This window comes from Papilio machaon, chromosome 16, assembly GCF_912999745.1.
Source record: "Papilio machaon chromosome 16, ilPapMach1.1, whole genome shotgun sequence".
NCBI classification, from domain to species: Eukaryota; Metazoa; Arthropoda; class Insecta; order Lepidoptera; family Papilionidae; genus Papilio; species Papilio machaon.
Genome location: NC_060001.1, coordinates 2702227 through 2722905, shown reverse-complemented (window position 1 = coordinate 2722905; position 20679 = coordinate 2702227). Strand labels below are relative to the sequence as shown.

General features: G+C 34.1%; 1 protein-coding gene across 1 annotated transcript; it reads left to right on the top strand.

The window, feature by feature from the left end:
* Positions 1-13610: 13610 nt before the first annotated feature.
* On the top strand, positions 13611-16779 carry LOC106709808. The gene is made up of 3 exons (XM_045681626.1): positions 13611-13680; positions 13727-14580; positions 16681-16779. Exons 1-3 carry the CDS (start codon positions 13611-13613, stop codon positions 16777-16779), a joined length of 1023 nt encoding a protein of 340 aa, XP_045537582.1.
* Positions 16780-20679: the final 3900 nt, after the last annotated feature.

The following is a 20679-nucleotide window of genomic DNA, read 5'->3' as shown; positions in this document are numbered from 1 at the left end:
AACTAATTTCTAGAATCAAATTAACTAATCTAATTTATTAGAATATGAAAAATATAAGAAAGTCTATCTAACATATTGTATCTCTATACGAGGAGATAATACAATATTAAAAGTACGATGATGCTTGCTCAATTGACATTTATAAATAAACAATCCAATTGCAAACACGTATAATAGAGGTAACAAGAAGGTAACGCATTAACTCGTAGACGAAAGAACTGTATTAAAAACCCGTTTGCTTACCTATTAAATATTTTTCGCTTGGGCGGTGGCGAAGTTAGGGCGGGCGGCGGGGACTTGATTCAGCTCAGTTTCAGTCGCGATGCGCTCGTCGAATGTATAGGATGTGCGTTTCGTTGCTCCGCAGCTCCTTGAATCGGTTAACGGTCTCTCGCATTAAACATTTTCGTAAACAGGTCAGAGGGGGTTGCCAAGGACTAAGTGTCAATATTGTGCCTAATTTTTCATTAAACGTCAAAGGAATTTAACTTTTTAAAAACTTCGTTGAGTGATTGTGTTTGTTTTGAAAGAATTTACGCGTAACTGTTCGCCAACTTCCTGAAGGTATGTTTTGATGGATACTTCAAATTACCTTATCCAATTGATTCTTTTTTATAACTTATTTTAATACTGTGTAATTGATATGTAATTTAATATATGTTTAAAAGTTTATAACGTTAAATTTAAAAACGTAATCGTCACATATTATGTTTTAAAGTGCTAAATAAAATTTTACACATTAAATTCCTTTGTGTTCTATTATGTCATTTCCGATTTTGAATTTGGTGAATGAATACGTATAACGTCAATTTAATTGTCACTTAATCTAAAATAAACAACGTAACGATTTGAATCAAAAATAAAAAAAAATAAAAACCTTACTAACAAAACAACAAAAGTTATTATAATTTAAACATATTACGATACTTACAATATTCGAAAAGATATTAATAATAATAGTAATACCATTATTACATTATACAAGAACATAATGAGAAAATTTCGTTATCACACATTGTGAAGTAACGTAACCGGTGAATGCATCGTATTTTAGAGCAGAAGACATCGTAAATATGACGATATCGACGGGTGCTAATGACTTTGTCATGTGTGTACACTTTTGGCTTCCTGCATACAGAAAGACATCAATAATACTATATACCTATCTAAGTATATATACAATTCATAAAATTGTAGTGTGTATGTTATAAAAAATACTCTTGATGTAAGTCCGTTAATTATAAAGAAAAACCATGTATAAAAAATCTGTTTGTCCTCAAGATTGCTTTTGTTTTCGACTGTACTTTTACTGGAATGTAGCTGATGTACGCGGGAGTATATAAGGCTATTATTTCTCACGGGCAACAGCCAGTAACAAATATTTTTGATAAAAACAAATGACGCCTATAAGCAAGCCAGCCACTAGATGTTTCGTCGCCCGCGTGCAATACCGACTATGCCGCCTTAAAATCAATAGAAAAAAAAACATTTGGTCGGGTCTTTTATGATTTTCATACGTATGGGCATTATGTGCGTAGTGCGCAGAGGAGACGAAAGCCTAGTGAAGCTCATAGTGGTCGGGAACACTGACGGCAAGAGACTGCGCGGCCGCTCACCAATCAGATGGAGCGACCAAGTGAAGGGCCAGTCATCATCTGATTTCTACGCGGTCGTTAGGGACGCGCTGGACCGCAGTCGTTGGAAAAGAATCATCAACTCCAGAACTAACCCTGACGCTGACCACGATCCTCAGACATGAGGGACCGACTCTAGAGAGAGAGGGCATTATGAGAATTACTTGAATTACGTGATTATCTTTCATGACGCTCGATTTGCCGCCCCCTGTATGTGCCGCTCGCGTGCGGTGCACGCCTTGCACGCACGGGTACGGCGGCCCTGTCTATAACCAAAAGACTATGGTTTTATATTTAGCACAGTCCTGCCACATCTCTATCTCTTCTACAAACACATCGATGGATCCTGCGCTAGGTTATGTGGTACTTTTAAATAAACAAAAGAGTATCATAAACGTTCAGCAGTGTGAGTAGAGTATTTACTACGACTTACGTCAACCGTTAGAAAAGTTACCATATAAACTTACCCTAATATGGTTAAAATAGGAGCACAGTAAGAGAAAATATTCTCTTTCAGTGCGTTCCATCTTCCGTCGATTCGACTCTCCCACAATTATTATTTAGGAATAATTCCCAGCTCAGATTGTAGTGTATTAATCATGCAGGCTATATTTAAAGTCTGTATATATTTTAAAAATACACAGCTTTTAAAGATATAAAGATATTCAGGGGTTTTTTTTAATTTTTGTTCTTCAATAGTTCATAGTTAACGTTTGTTGAAGAATAAAACTACATGCATTTAATTAATGAAATTAGTCCTATTTATTATTTCTTTTGTTAATCTTGAAATTAGGAATTTTAACTTCATTAATGTAACCGAGCAGGAAGATATAATTATAATCGGAAGCAGATAGTGTAAGGGTATGGTTCACTACATCCAATCTAGTTAAATAATCAATATTCAAATTTGTCTCCACCCAAAGGACCCGGTGAAGAGCCACGTCACTTGCAAATGGACCAATATTTAATAGTATACGCTTGTCAGTATCACCGCTAGTTTTTGGTTTTGACTTTTTAATCTAAATATTTTAATGCTTGTATTTTATTATGCCAGCATTTTATTACTTGATTAAAACTTATTAAAACTGTTCTGCTACATTAAAATATGAGTTTCTTGATTTCGTAGTTGTGAGTTTATGTGAACGAAAGGCAAAGATCTATTCAGTTTCACTAACTGTCTGACTAACTGAAAATGACATGAATTTTTTTCTATAGCTTTGCGAAGTTACACAGTAACATAAAAAAAAAAATAGGCCGAATTGAGAACCTTCTCCTTTTTGAAGTCGGTTAAAAATGAATTCAATTCAATGATGTTGATGTAAAAGCTTTTTATCTTATTTATTTTCGATGCGTATTACCAAGAACAACAAGTATACCATAATCTGACATTATTGTGATAAAAATGTATTTATTTTATATGATATTAATTCTGCTCGATTTCCTCGTTCGTCTGAGAATGGATGCGTCGGATTTATCAAGTGGCTTGAGTGCACATTTGTCACTGCATAAAAAAGAATAATGTCGCCAGCCCGATCGTTTTCACAGATATGTCATCGAATATTCCATTGACCTCACATGAAGTTGCAAATTCGTCTCGCAAAGGAGTCAGTAAAGATTAACACGAGGTCAGATCAAGGTACAATAGGACCGTGCAGCACTGCAATTATTTGAACCCACTAAAACAGTAGTAACCTACCAATCCCCTAGAAAAAGTTATAGTTAGAATAAGTGACGAAATGCATAGTAATAAAGAGACAAGCTTGTCATATTCGAAAGTTAGTGTCATATCGGCGGTATTTCCAAACTAGTAAGAATTAGGGTCCATCTAGAAGCGAGCCTATCACATTCTCGACAACCGGCAATGCATCTGCAGTTCCTCTGGTGTTGCTGATGTCCATGGGTCGATGATCACCTCGTTGTTCCCGTCGCTCAATTGCCTCCTTCTCTTAATAAAATATTTTTGACTAGTTTTAATAGCTATACTAACGGAATTAACTGTCCATGAGGATAATTCTATCTCGGTCTGTGCATTCAACCAATAGCAATACTCGTTCTGCTTACAATACTGCTGACTGCACAACAAGACTGAATCTTACTGTGCTTGTTCAGTCTTATAGTACTGCCTCACTGTTCTGCCCTCGTGTGAAACTAGCATAACACTTGCAATATGTTTATTGGCCGTATTATCTTCGTTCTGAAAGTAAAACGGAGCCGACCCTGAGAGAGTGCACACTGAATACAAATAAATACAGTGAAACGTTTCATTTGCATTTCGTGAGCAATTTCGTATTAAATTCTCAACACATTATTTAAAAAATGCCTTTAATGTAAAGATAAATACTGAGAAATCGTTTTTTATTTCAAGTATCCGTTACTTTTGTTTATTTCGAATTCGGATTTGTTTATGAAATTAAACAGTTTACGAGTTTCGAGATTTTATATTGCGTTAAATATGTTGTTTTATTGGAACTGGAGTAATATTTTCTCTACAAAGATATATATCTTAATCAGAAGTATGCAACTTAGAAATTAAATAAAAGAGGTTCACAATAGTGTTATTAGGTTGCGTCGGTCGATTTATGAGGATTTTTTTATATGAATAATAAATTAACTAACATCAATATTTCTTTACTGATTAAATTATTAAATAATCTTCTCTTTTACAAAAGATCAAAACTTCTTTAAGTCACATATAAGTTTGTATATCAAATATTTTTTTTGAATAAATAATTCTGTTTACAACATTTTTTATCGAATGCTCTTTTAAAGCAATTTCCAATTGAACTGCGTAATTTACAAATGTTTTGCTACTGGGCGATGTTTACTCTCAAATATAATGCTTTGCTCTCTGAAATTGATTTGAACCACTATCCAAATACAAGCGCAGACTTTATTACTAGAATATTGTTATGTTCAAATAATGGCTTTAGTATTAGAAAAATAGCTACATAAATGTTTAGCTCCGAGAGTAATGGAATTAATCTAAAAAGCCTGTTGATTTGACACTGTGTAAAAATTTTATTACTGGAAATTCAAAAAGGATAATTAATTCTAGTACATGAAACAATTTACGGACCAAACATATAGTTAAGAATTAATAGTCTAAAATTGAAATATTTATTTTGTTAATATATGAGTCATATATCTTCAGGTTATATTTGAAGGCAGTGAAGTTGTGACTGTAGTGAATAGGGCATTGTGCGCTGTCGACGGCCGGCGGTCACACGCGTCAGCTTTGCAGGTAGCGAAGTTGCGTTACAAAAGGCTCGCACTATGTTAAAGCTACTTATATCTACTAGTATATGAATGCAGACACATTTCACATACGCACATATAGTAGCCGGAGAGATTCGACACATCTGGGAATAAAGAACGCTTGTTTCCAAAGTGCCAAATCGTGTGCTTGGTACCATAGTATTTCTATTTGTGCATAGTATATCTTACTAATATTATAAATGCGAAAGTTTATATTGGATGGATGAATGTTTGTTAGAGGAGTATCTCCAGAACGACTCAACGGATCTTGATGAAACTTGGCACAGATGTAGAACATTGTGCGGAAGAACACATAGGCTACTTATTTTTTTTAATTCCGCGCGGATGTCGTCGCGGGCAAAAGCTAGTAGTAATAATAGTTAGTTTTTTTTATTTATTCTAATTTGGATGAATATAAAATGTCATTTCTTCTTGTTAAAGACTGTACTGGTCTGTGGAATGTCTGTGTACTGGTTAATTTACAATTTAAGTTCGTTTTTGTATCCCGCATAACCGACATCAAACAAAAAAAAAATTACCTGAGGTGCTCGTTACGACTAACCTAGGAATTGGTACACTAAATTTCAAATAAAACTAGTCACAACTTTTCTCCTGTGATAATAAAGTGTTCACATGCAATCCTATCATATTATAAAAATAACTTTCTTCTAAATAACGGTTTTATAATCACAATAATAGCATTAAAAATAGAACAGCAAGTGAAAGAGAAAGTAGACGTCTTGACGTATCAAGAAGTCAAATGAATTTCACAGACATGGAAATTGGAAATTGCTCCACCGACAAAGTCAATTTATATTATGGTAATAAATGTTGTTTTTAACAAGACAATTTATTTTGAAAATCATAAAGAAACATTATCGAAGTATCCATTCAGGCAGGTGTATTCTTTGTTATATGCTACCATGTTATATTTTAACCAATGTATATAGTTAGAACGTATGCGGAGGGGAGGCGACGATGCGTGACGTTGATCACATTTGCCTGCGAAACGACAATCAATAGATTACATTATCAGCACATGCCAAAGTCTGTACGCTGCGCTGTGGTGTGACTTACTCATTTATTATGCCTGGATATTACTCAATGTTACGTTCCGTAAACGCATCTTCATTTACCGTTGGTTCCTGAGAAATCTCTGCTTTAAACATACTGTCATTCCTGTCAATATCTGTGACAAATCAGGGATAGCAATATATTTTAAACGGTAGTGAGTCAATGCAAGTTGAGATATAAACGGTCGATGAAAGCCACATTGAGAAGATTGTTTATACGTCGTGTTGTTTAATGTTTACAAAACATTTTATAGTGTGGTATTCTTTGATGTTGATCACTGGAAAATCTGTGTGCAACACTGTTTATTTTTTCCCCGATGTGTTTTCTCTTTACAAAAGCTAGTTGTAACTGATTTGCGAAAATGATTTACGTTTGAGAATATCAAACTTACAAATCTTATATCATTCTCTGTATAGTTCTTTTCAAATATTCTGGCGGCACAAGGTCATCTGCGCTCTGCGCAGTAATTAGAGTTAGTGATAGAAAGTCAAAAAGTAAACAATAATTCTTAGGAAGGTCTTTAAAATTGACTGTGTTCAACTGTTCGCGATATTTTTATAAATCACACAAAAACGAACAACAATGGTAATCAATTAAAAATAATAGTCTAGTAGTAAGTTACAATAGATGTTTAGGTTACGTAACACTATACAGAGATGCATCATGACGCATAGAGTCTGGAGATCACTTCTCGAGAGGCGCACTCCGCTGTGACGTCAATGACCTGAGTGCTAATACTCCACTGTCCATTAGAAAAGCTATACGATAAGAGCGGTTAAGATTTTTTATATAAATTGAATGAAGAAAAATTTCTACAATAACTTACTGCTTTATAATTTATATACATAGTTTATTTTCTTTGAAAATACGTGTTTAATATTATGGTTGGAAATGGACTTTGTTAAGTAGCCTTTGAAAACACCTTACTTTAATTATAAAGACGATATTTCTCAGACCGCGTTTAGAAAATTAGCGACAGCGGAACGGGCAATGCAAATAAAAGTACTACTCGCTCATGGTCTTCTCGTGCGAGTCACTATTCCGCTATAATTTTGATTATAATGCACCCGCTCCGAGCGTCATGTCGTTGCCGCTCCACACATCGCAAATTTCGTGACTTCGGCCTTAGTCTGCGAGAAAGAAATAATATTTCTCTTCATAGACATACTTGATTTGTTTACATTCTCAGATAATCTATAAACGTGAACTATGCGTAGTAGATAAAGATGCAAAATCATTAAGAAGCCGTGTTGTTCCTAAAATCGATAAGCGAAGCGTGCGGTTGTTTAAATTGTTTAGTAGCTGAGGTCTGAGATAACGGTCTCATCATCCTTGTTATCAGCAAGATAAAGATAAGAGGCCACCAAGCACTTAGCTATCAGCTTGTCTTAAAATAGTTGGGCAATTTGTGAGTCGTTCGCGTATTATGGCTTGAGGATGCATTAGTTACCACCTGCCAGAAATAGTTTCTAATGGCTTTGTTTGTTACACGTTTCGTACTTTGCTCTCTATTTTTAAATCTTAAATAAACTAATAAAAATTTAAGTTATAGAACACTTCGAGTAAAATATAACAGCTGTTTAATTCTTTGTAGGTTTTTAAAAAACAGTTTTTTTTAGAACAACTCTTGTTTTTCAGTTTTAGAATGTTTTCTTTGTTGTAACTTCTTAGTTATGTAGGTCTGTATTAATGGTTTTAGTTCGAATTCAGGATGTTAAAGTTACATTGAATGTTTGTATATAAAAATCTGAATTATTATTCGATATAAAGAATAGTAGGTATATGTGTATAACTATTATATTTTAACAAAGCCTTTTTCACAGTAAAATTTACTTGGAAATCCATTTTCAGCTGAAGTTAAAATTGTATTCCCGAAAACCGTTTATGAAATATGGAAATGAGTTAATATTAAATTTTGTTTTGACACCATTGACAGCGTGTTCACTGAATTGTTACAAAATAATATAACTGGTGCATATTGTTTGCTGAGAATATGAAAAGTTAATCTTAACAATAAATATGTTCTGGTGATATTTGGTAGGATGTTTTGATATGATGGAATTTGAGAATCTCTTATAAATTGAGACTATGTCTATTTACATTACACATTGTATTTTCTTCTTTGAAGATTACTATGATCCAATTAGTTGCGGTTTTCTTAATTAATAGATGAAGTTGTTTTTTTAAACGCTTACTAGAGGACACAACATCGAATTGTTGGCATTATTGATATGTAATTATTGATTCAATTCACGCAGTCACCGCTGTGCGTCGCAAACTATCACGTACTATTATTAAATTATAATGTTTGTCACTGTACGTTTCCTTATATGTATTCTATGGTGAGTGAACACTTTCTTTTTGCTGTATGTTCGTATCAACGACCACGGCTAGAGCAGAGCCTGCGAATAGTACCGGAAGATTGCACAGCAACGTTAAAATATGTAGAGCATACATGATATGTGGCAGGATGTCTAAAAGATTGGGGCGCACGCAACACACACACCTATGTAGATCGTGTAAATGCTCATGCTTGGTCAGGCATCTAAGAACATATATAGGGCGAAAAACATATCAAATAAACCTCTTCCGTTTACCAGTATTCGGTGATTTTATTTCCCCGTGCTCCGCATTTCGGGTGCACCGTTGATTATTGCCGGTGCACCTCCCGTGGGAGTCGTTCTGTATATCAGCAGTTAGTCCCCTACCCAGGTCCGATTTAGGATGTACACTATATTTAATACTGGCTGCCCGTGCTTTGGCTTTTACTAAGCACCAATTGCCAAATATCCCAAATATTATGTGTTTGTGACCAACGTTCATTCTCCGATAGATGCTAATGTGTTGCCAGATTTAGGTGCATATATAAGTATAATAAGTAGAAAATAATCAAAAGAAATACTGATGTATTCTTTTGATTCTTACCAGATAAAGTATATCTACCTCATGTAACAAACCATATTGACCAATGGTAAAATAATTATTACAGTCGAGTCTGTTATAAAAGTAATAATTGAATATAATATACATTCTATTATATTAGTATAGATATTTAAACATAGCGTCTCTAATTAAACTCTCAGTTACTATTCAATGTCTGTTACTGATAACAATGGTGATAAGATAATGTATAATGTTACCTGGCAACCCCGTCTATACCGACTGTCACACGGTTAGACGTCACATGTCAATAGTACGGACATTGTGTTCATTGTGTGGCTGTCATGTTGTGTTAAACACATTAATACAGACGACTTTGATAATAATATTTTATTATATTATACATAAAGACATAATAAATACAACAATGGAAATATGTTTTGTGTAAGAAAGGTTATTTATTATCTACAATGAATGTTTATTAACTTATTACTAACAAGCTGATGCTCTGACTTTATTCTGATGGACCCATCAGTCAGAAAAACTTAATTACACTTTAAACCAAAAAGTCAAAATAAAAACAATGCTTAATTCTTTTTTGTTTTTTCAAAAGATTGTTATATTGCTTCGGAAAATATAAGGAAATTGCAGACATTGTCATCTTAATTTTAAAAATAAACTAAGAGTTCTAAAACAGTTATCGGACGGTAAAGAAGTTTCGATTTTTGTTTTGATGGTTGTGGAATGAAAAAAGAAATATCTTATTTCAAAAGTTTTCTTAACCTGAAGGTCGTAGCCCTGGAATATGAAATAATAAAGAAGTAAGGAAATCTCAGTAATTCAATACTATGAAGCACACTCGAGTTGTGAATATTTCAATTTATCTTTGACCGCTTGTACATTTTAAGCTTATCTTAACAATTGGCATGGAAACGATGCACATAAAGAACCCCTTTGTTCTCAGTTGAATAAAGAAGCTATATTAAATTTGCTCAACGGCTTTATTTCAGGTTATATTAAAAGTTGAATGTAGCTTTTACAGGTGATTGTTTATTTTTGCTGGAACGTCGTAATGGATACCATCGTCTTTTTACCCGGTTCTATTCATATAAAAGATAAATTTTCCTATAACCACAGAAGAAGACAAATGAGGTACCCACACTAATCGGTACTGAGGTACCAATTAGAACCAAAGCGAACCCAATGGTGATATGAATCTGGCATATGTTCGGTTTGTTTTCCAGCGAAATAGCTAGCTAGTTTAAAACCATATCTTACGTGCAGTAAACTCTACGTTCCATTTTCTCTTCGTTTCATGTCTTTGGCGTTACGCTTTACTTCGGTTCCAGTTCGCTTTTGTGGCTGTGTGTTTTGTGAGTTAAGAAGAATAGTTAAATTTAATAGTTCAAAGAACACACAGCTGTTTGATATTAACATAATAGAGCTTCAAAATATATTTTTAAATAACGAGACTGGTTAAAATAATGTTTACAAAACGAATAGGATAGATGTGTACTGTGGACGTTGTACTATGTGATAAAATCAGTAGTTAATATATTAAGAGTTTCTTTTATTAACAATCTTACCTTAGACTACTTCTAGAAAGTAATATAATATAATATATTTCATGTATTGAAACTAAACTGGTTTTAGCTTAAACTGACGAGAAATCTAAGATAAAAAGTAATTACTGCTGTGGTTTTAACATTATGAATATACCAGTTGAAAATCAGATTGTATAATACCGTATCGTAGTCGTAACATGCTCTTGCGTCAGCACACCAGTGACGTGCGTGTTTATGATGCATTTATGGACCAAAACAGGGAATTGGTTTAGCGGATTGTGACGTATTATTTCCGACTACAAGTCGGTAATAATATTAACGCCAATCTAAGCGTAAGCTATTCGAAAGTTTTTTTTATGAGACTAAATAGATTTCATTCAAACTTAAAAGCACTTCGTTCAAGCTTTAGCTAACCTAAATATAAATTTTCAAATTTTCTTTGATCCAACAAAATCATACTTAAACCCCAATTTTTTATACTTGTTAAGTGATTCACATGACTTATAAATTGATATTTAACTATAGTTTTTTTATAAAAACAATAATATTATGGAATTAAAAGAGTCTCGAATTGTAGGGGTGATACCCTTACTATTTCTCGGTTTACCTCGTAACTTTATAAATCAACTGAATAAACGTCAATTAAATAGTCGACGAAAGAATAAATTAGAAGTCAGAAATAAAATATTTAATTACTTTTCAGAAATATTATTCACGTTCACAAATTGCAACGAATTGAAAGTTTACAGCCAACGTCTGCTTTTATCACCCAGTTCAATTCGACTTTAATTTTCTTCAGTAGTTTCACAACTAACATTTTCATTTTTTATTACTTTCAGCAGATGTTCTTTTTCAAATGATTTTTGACTATTTCAAGTTAATGGGTCGTTGTTGTTTGATTTCTCCCAGTCATTGTTTTAAAGTTATATCTTTTCTACGTTTATTTAATAGCTGACTTAATTTTATTTACACTTTTCGACAATTTGATGACACTAAAATGTGACACTTGTGAGTTAATTAGTTTTAACTGAACAAAACTGGTAACCATTATTTATTTTATTAATTTTTGTAAGTTAAGTTTATAAATTAGTTTATTTAATAGTCGATTTAATTTAATTTTCATTTAAAATATTTCACTGGATTTCATAAAGCATATTAGTCTTTAAATTCACTAAAATATGGCAAAGGTTATTTTAAGTACTTTTCAGAGGTTTTAACTAACCAAGGTCCACATAACGTAACATGGAATGAGCTAGAGCTATATATTTCAAATACTTATAAATTTCCTGTTTACGATGTTTTCCATGTTATGTTAAAAATTATATAGTATATAAAATTCACGACTGCGGACATACTAAATCATAACAGACAGTTTACAAGAGAGGACGCAACTTTCCGCTAACTCGAAACACAACGATTATTAAATATTAATAATGTAATGGAAATTGTTATTTTGAAATGATGTAGCTTAGCTTTTATTACTCAATATTTGACATTAAGTGAAAGATAGATGATGGAAAAAGGTATGTGCTTGTCTATCACTTACTAATATTATAAGTGTGAAAATTTATTTGAAGTTATCTCCGGAACGGCTCTACGTATATCGATGAAATTTGACACAGATGTAGAACATAGTCTGAAAGAACATATAGACTACTTATTACGTTTTTTTTATTCCGCGCGGACGCAGGCGCAGTGACATCTAGTATCATATAAGTAAGGAGTTATGTAGCCCATGGCCGTGTTCTTACCTAAATAGATTGTCCCCCGCCTTAAAATATAACATCCTGCTTATCATCAAGGCCTCCTCGACGACATCAGAATATACTTTATATGCGCGCTCTGCCCTTTTACCATTTCTTAAAGAGCTCGTAACTATTAGATATTATCACTATTTGTTTCACTGTCACGTGTCAAGGAATCTTGTATGGCTTAAGTTAGAGTTTACAGCGGGTAAAAATGTGTAACTATTTATTGTAATGTAAAATGTATTGTGATTTCTGTGTTTATTTTTAAATTAAATAAGAGGGATGACCTGATGTTCTAATTGGGTTTCGGCAGAAGAATTCTACGGTAATTTGATTTAGTTCTAAAAAAAAAGACAGGATAAAAGAGCAAGCGTTCTCGTGTTGTAGAAATAAGCATTATCTATCTGAATTCGTCGAGTAAAGCGTATTTAATTGCCGATGTTTAATAAGAACGCCAAAGTAGAAAAACAAAATCGCTGTCGGCTTATGAATTATCGCTTTTCCTTGAGGTCGTTGCTTCGGGCCGTTAGCTATTGTAGGATGCCTGTTTATGCAGACTATGTTCAAGATCGTATCTTACGCGTGTTGCGTTTGTTTTGCAGACAGAACTCGACCGCTAACAACTACCATACACGTTGTATGAAAACGTGATTTGATACAGCTTAGTATAGGCAAATTTTCGCAAAATTTTTCACCTTTCACAGCCGCGTTATGAAATGATATATTCTTTTCAGTATTTCCAAGAAGTTATCATTAAGAGTCCTCCAAGAAATGAGCACACTCCCTTCTTATAGGCCGGCAACGCACATGTTAGTTCTTCCGATCAGATGTTCTGAGCGATAACCTTTATCCAAACAATATTTTCACAACAAATTGGACGGAAAAAAATATTAGGACTAAAATATACTCTAAAGGTAGATTATGGGTGGTGATTAATATGAACATATATCTACATACGTTTGAGTTTCAAAATAACAAAGGAAAATTACCTACTTACTAAGCAATAACGTATCAAGGTTTTTGCATCAAAAGAATTGCTTTTAAATTTATTCGAGAACAGTCGTCGATGCGCCTTGTGACGCAAACTGAATACAAAATGCAACAGTTTTCAGGTGAAGGTATCGAATGACCAGTGTACGATCATGCCAAGTATAACAAATATGTTTTATCACGTAACCATTTTACTATCTTCAATTACCTTAAACTCGTTCGTGCTTCTTAGTGTTCGAAGGGAACTATGTGTATCATTGTTTATTGTGCGTGGAAAGAATATAAAAAAGTTGCCAGAATTTTTTAAGACCGAAAATGCATGTCATTATTTTTGTTAAGTAAAAAAAAGACAAATAACAGCTGTACAGTTGCTGAGCAAAATTGAGAGTTAGGTGATAAAAAATAACAAGGTTAAAGGACCAATTAGTATTTTGTAGACGAATTCACGTGAAAGATAAGACAGAATGGAATTAGAAAGGTTAGCATCAAAAATTTCTACTTTACAGGCATTTCTAAAAACAAAACTAGTCCAAAGTACACAGTTACAAATCTAAATTGACTGAATCTTTAATCGATTCAGTCGAATTGTTGCGTATACTTCAGTATTGGTACCACAACCAGATAAACTACGTTAGGTGGGCCGATAAGCTCTCGTCGCCATACAGTTTGAACTGTGGAGTTAGACAAGGCGGGATAACCTCGGCGAAACTTTTTAATCTCTATATAAATGACCTGATTGTTGAGCTCAGCAGCAAGAAAATTGGATGTCGCATTGATGACGTGAGTATCAATAACATCAGCTATGCTGATGACATGGTGCTGCTGAGTCCAACAATCAGGGCAATGAGAAACTTACTAGCTTGTTGTGAGTCATACGCTCTGACGCATGGCCTAGTATATAATGTGGCAAAAAGTGAATACTTGGTCTTTGGGGCAGGTGGTGGTAAATATCCAGAGGTCGTACCTGTAATTAAACTGAATGGTACTGAACTAAAACGCGTCTATCAATTTAAATATCTAGGTCATTATGTGACTGCCGACCTTAAGGATCAAGTGGATATAGAGAGGGAGCGTAGGGCGCTGGCAGTCCGATGTAATATGGTGGCGCGAAGGTTTGCTCGTTGTAGCAAGCAAGTAAAAGTAACGCTTTTCAAAGCTTACTGTCAAGTGTTCTATACGTGCAGCCTTTGGACCAACTATACGCAGCGGGCTGTCAGTGCTTTGCGCGTCCAATACAATAATGGATTCAGGATGCTGATGGGGCTGCCTCGTTTCTGCAGTGCATCTGGTATGCTTGCTGAGGCAGGAGTTGATGGATGCCATGCCATCATAAGAAAAAAGTCTGCTTCGCTGCTCTGCAGACTGAGAGCTAGCTCCAACTCCATCCTGGGCACCATAGCATGGAGATTTGACTCTCCGCTGTTACTAGGAATTGTTCGTAGATGCATTTCGAACAATAACCTAGTAACAAAATAATTTAAATATGAACTGTTTTATTTTACTAACATAGTCGTAGGATCTGTTGTTCTATTTTATTTTCTACTAACACTTTATGGATGTAACTTGTCCGAAATAAAAGTTATTTTATTTTATTTTATTTTTTATTTTATTTTATTTTATTTAAAAAAAATTATGACTAAAATCTATTTTACAATGTAGGTACTATAAATGTTTCAATAAACTACAATAAAAGCAATCAACTCGAAGATCATTCAATTTATTTAACAGCCATGCAAATTTAAGGGGCTGAGTTTATCATCGTATCGCGCGGTATTTACTTAAAAAAAACAAGGCATTATTTATGAAAATAATGAAGCGAATCCGTCTTAGCAAAATACTTAGTCACTTCACAGTGACAAATTGGTGCGGAGTTCGTATTCAGTGGCAAGGTGACAACAGGGTTGTCACTTTGGGTAATTTTATTAAATATTGGCAGTTGCTCGCGAATTAGTCCGTGCGGAATTTTAAAAAAAATCTTGTAATAAATAAAACCTATGTCACTCGGCGATAGTGTAGCTTCTAAACAGTAAAAGAATATTTCAAATCGGTTCAGTATTTTCAATGCAAACAAACAATCAAATAATTCCTCTTTACAATATTAGTATAGAAAAAAATAACACATTTATGTACTGGAAAAATAAACAAATAAAATTTCACTTCGTGAGCATCTAACTACGCTCGGTGATAGTCCTAGGTTCGATTAAAAAATTGGTAGGAATTGTACGAAACTTGAAAAAAAATTGCAGTTAACAAAGTGGGATAGCGTTTATTAACTTCATGGAGTCATCAGTTAAACGACAGTTCAATTTAATTTTTGATGCAGTGTTCCGTCTCCTAAACTAAATAAAACGATAAAATATCCTGGTCAAATTAGAAAATCTTGAATAACGATATGTCAGGGTCTTAAGATTTCACTTGAAGAGTTTTTTGTACCTTAGTCCCAAATTAAAAACTACGACGGCAATAAATATAAAAAATCAAGCAGTGACAACCATAACGAGGTGTCAGTTTTAAAGCTCGGAAGTTAAATCACGTCAACAGTCAATATTAAATGTACGTGTTTGACGACATGAACAATAAATATATATTACGTAAATGGTGGTCCAAATATTTATGTTCCAATGGTTTTATTTCAATTGAACTACAAAATATTTTTGAAGTTAAATATAATTTCTAACGTTTACCATGACAGAATTAGTTGAAAACATACAAAATATCGTTTAAGTTTTTGTCTAACTAAGACATACACATGAAGAGGGGTCTAGCCACACAAAGAGGGTCAAAGCCCCCCAAATCCTAGATAGGTATCAACATAGAATGGTTTACATGAAATCACATGATACCTATTTATCAATACCACCGATCAAGGTTGAGCCACGTAAGCATTGCGTGGTGTTCTGTTGACATTGATTTACACGTTCGTATCCAATAGAATCCAGTTATTTATGTAACGTTTTTTCATTTACGAGAAAATTAACTCAACTTATATACGTCACTATCAAGATTTTTTGAAAAAAATATTTATCAATATAAGTAGACATACAAAAGAATACACGATCGTGCTTCTAATAAAATGACTTTTTCAAATTATTTAAATAGTGTGAAAATGTTGCAAGAAAACATGTATGAGTCTTGTTTATCTGTACATACTCATATATGTAAATATATTTTTAATTATTCTCATTTTACGATATTGGTCAAGGCGCTGATACATATAAAAATAATGTATGTATTTCAGTGCTTGACGTCTCGCCAGATATTTTAAAGTTTTCATTTGACACAATTCTTCAAATTGCACACGATGTGCATGTAATTTTTACAAAATAAAGAAAGCAAACCAGCTCTTTTATGAAAGATGTGATCTATGGTAGATAAAGCCAAATTTTTGGAACTTTGAAACCTCGGTGAAATCCAAAGTAACTAAGAATAATAATACTCTACATGAAAATTGGATCATAAATGAAATTAGGATTTTCTTATTGTACTGTATTAAATAGGTTTGCATCAAAAAAACAAATCCGTTTCAAATTTTAGGACGAGTACATAACAAAGTGCTCGTTACAGCGGCCTCGTCTCTCTCTGGGTGACGTCAATCTCGGCACTGGCAAGGTGCCTCTGATTCGTACCGACTGAAAAATCTCCGTGAACCGAGGTAATAAAGTTATTGTTGATTTTATACGATACCGTCTCCCGCATTAGTGCGATATATTCTTAGCGTGGAGATAACGAACTGTGTCAGTGTTCTCTGCCAGTAATCAGTTAAACTACCTCGTTCAAATTACCACTTAGTGTGGTATTATGGAAAATCTACGGTAAGGATTTCTTTCCGTGACTTATTAATAACTGAAGACATCTAGTGTTACAATATAAATATAAAAAACATCAGCTTCAGAAGCTATAATGAATAAGATAGCGCCCTCTATTGGCTGCTTTTCAAACGAGGATTTCAAAAGTATTTTTTTTTAATTCTAAACTATATAAGCAATATAGTATTATACATGCGGCCTTCCGTAAAAATTTAACACAAAACATAAAGGTTTTCATATAAAATCTTGAGCGCCGACCCTACGTGAGTGGGATAAGGCCAGGGAGATGATTAAACTCTAATATTGCAACACTTTATTATCTTAGAATTTACTCGAAACAATCTAAAAATTGGTTTAGCGATGTATGTAGCGATGTTGTGTATAAATGTTATGACGAGTGAGATTTCGTTTTTCACTAACTTTGAATTTTACTCCCTAAGACACAGGGCACATGGGCTTTGTGCTGATATAATATTTTATATATCCTATAACATTTCAGGAAATAAAACTAATTGAATGACACATCACTAGTCCAAATCGGTTCAGTTGTTTAGGCTCTAAGCCGTCACAAAGTAACTAACACATGTACAAACCTATATACATAAAAACAAACTTATGTACGCGTGAAAAACATCATCCTCTTGTCAATCGAGTAAAAAATTATACATATTTTTAAATAAAAAGTTTGATACCGCGGAAACAAACTGCTAAGAAACTGACTCGCTTATAAAGTAATTAACAAAGTTTAATAAAAGCTTTTAGGTGAGGAACCTTCCAAGTTATAACTAGTTATTTGTTGCGAAAAGATGAAACCAATATTTCTAGGTTTCTCCTCTATTTTATTTGTTAAGAAATAACCATTTTATCGTAACTATTTTTTTGATTAATAAAGTAATCTATAATAAGTTACATATTGACCACTTCTTAAAGTTCATACAAAAAGCATCTTTAATTTTATTTATTTTTTCAAAATAAATGTAATGGCAACATTTTATGTACTTGTGTATCACCTGTGGAAAACCAGTCTTATTGGACCATCTACATAATATAGATACATATAATAAAGCCCTTCACCGTAGCCCTAAGCAACAATTCTCTATCACATAAAGTCTGCAGCCAGTATTAAGGTACCTACTGTTAGATATTTGATGCAAAAGTATTTTAAAAGAAATAAACTAACAGCGAAATAGTGAATTTAACTCTACTTCTAAATAATCCTCGCAATAGTATAAATTCAAACCGAACGTAAGTAAACAAAAATGTAACAAGAATGTCAGACGTTCCGCAATGACGGATGGAGAGAGACTGCCTCGAGCAGCAGCGCACGCTTCCTTATAAAACCTTTTGTGAGACTACCCTCAACAGTGTTAGATATTTGATATGTCTAGTGCTGCGCCGATACACCGGCACAGTGTTGATTTTTGTCTCTAACAGTTCGGCCATCCTGCATTTCCTTCGTCCTCGAAGGAGTATTGATCCTTGCTGCATCGTTTTACACGCTGTCCCAAGCGCCATGAAGAGCCAGAACACCTCCAAGAAAAAGGACCTAAAAGCAAATCAGCCCCGTAGGCAGAAAATATAGCCCCGTAGGCAAACATATAGCCCCGTAGGCAAACATACAGCCCCGTAGGCAAAACATATAGCCCTGTAGGCAAACATATAGCCCCGTAGGCACAACTTAGCCCCGTAGGCAAAACATATAGCCCCGTAGGCAAAACATATAGCCCCGTAGGCACAACTTAGCCCCGTAGGCAAAACATATAGCCCCGTAGGCAAAACACAGCCCGGAGGCAAACATATAGCCCCGTAGGCAAACATATAGCCCCGTAGGCACAACTTAGCCCCGTAGGCACAACTTAGCCCCGTAGGCACAACTTAGCCCCGTAGGCAAAACATATAGCACATTTTGTATCAACCATGTATCTGAAATAAAACTAATAATAATTGTTATTAAACATACGCCCGGAGGCTAAACATACGCCCCATAGGCAATCTTTGATTTTCTTTTATCAATCATGTGTCTGAAATAAAAGTTTTATTAATCATACGCCCCATAGGCAAAACATACACCCGGAGGCAACATATACGCCCTGAGGCTAAACATACGCCCCATAGGCAATCTTTGATTTTCTTTTATCAATCATGTGTCTGAAATAAAAGTTTTATTAACCATACGCCCCATAGGCAAAACATACGCCCGGAGGCAACATATACGCCCTGAGGCTAAACATACGCCCCATAGGCAATCTTTGATTTTCTTTTATCAATCATGTGTCTGAAATAAAAGTTTTATTATTATTACCAATCATACGCCCCATAGGCAATCTTTGATTTTCTTTTATCGATCATGTGTCTGGCATTCCGCGCACCCTTGATTCGCGAACACTGGTATGATTCTGATGTCGACTCAACTTACTGCGACTACAACGATTATCACGGTAACGTTCTGACATTTTTCTCTTAGCCTTTATTTTCACGAAAATACAAACACAACCACAGAGTGAGCAAAGTGGATAGAATCACGCGGATCCTATCCCACTTCTGATGTTAGATATTTGATGCAAAAGTATTTTAAAAGAAATAAACTAACAGCGAAATAGTGAATTTAACTCTACTTCTAAATAATCCTCGCAATAGTATAAATTCAAACCGAACGTAAGTAAACAAAAATGTAACAAGAATGTCAGACGTTCCGCAATGACGGATGGAGAGAGACTGCCTCGAGCAGCAGCGCACGCTTCCTTATAAAACCTTTTGTGAGACTACCCTCAACAGTGTTAGATATTTGATATGTCTAGTGCTGCGCCGATACACCGGCACAGTGTTGATTTTTGTCTCTAACACTACAGTAAAAACTACCTGCTCCGAATAAGGTTGCGAACATTTATTTTGTCGACATTTTCTTTACATGTAATACTGTTTTCTCATATGGATAATATGATATGTCTTTTTAAAGCTTTTCTTCAAAACAAAGTTTAAGTATACAAGTATTAATATAGTAAGTAACGAATCGAACCTTTTTTTATAGATGTAAAAAGTACTGCACAATAAATATAGGTGTTAGTACCGAAAGCGTTTTATTAAATAAGAACGTGATAACGTGATGCAAGTCACGTCGCTCCTCGCTATCACGTCGCAGTCACGTCGCAGTCTCGTCGTCCCTTTGCTGTCCTGTCGAGCGTCCAGCGTACGAGTAAGCTACATTTCACGCTCGACCAGTCAACTTAACCGTCTTCATATAGGATTAAAGGGTAAAGTTCAAACTTAATAAAACACATCACAATTCTTCGTTAGGAAAAACAAGTTGAGTAATTCGATTTACGTGTGATTTTTAAATTAATTTCAGTAATAAGTATTTTTTTATGAAAATCTAAATCCAAATTATTTAGATGACAAAACAATAAGAAGTGCGCAGATATAAAAAAAATTATGCTGGATTTTAAAAAACAATGTTCATTTAAATTTTTCACCTTTATATAGTACAACTGAATAAAAGGTTTTTGCTTTGTAAACTGAATATTGAGTTGGAATTATAAATGAGGCGGACTTTGGACAATGGAGGGTGGCGTGCAGAAAATCGCTTTACAAATCAATGCAATTGTTGCCTTATACATTGCTTTTCTGCGATCCAAAGCTGAATATTTTACTACAAGTTTAACGTAGTGATGTTCACAAATTAGATAATGCACTATATCATTTAATCATCAGCATGTTTAATATGTTAGGT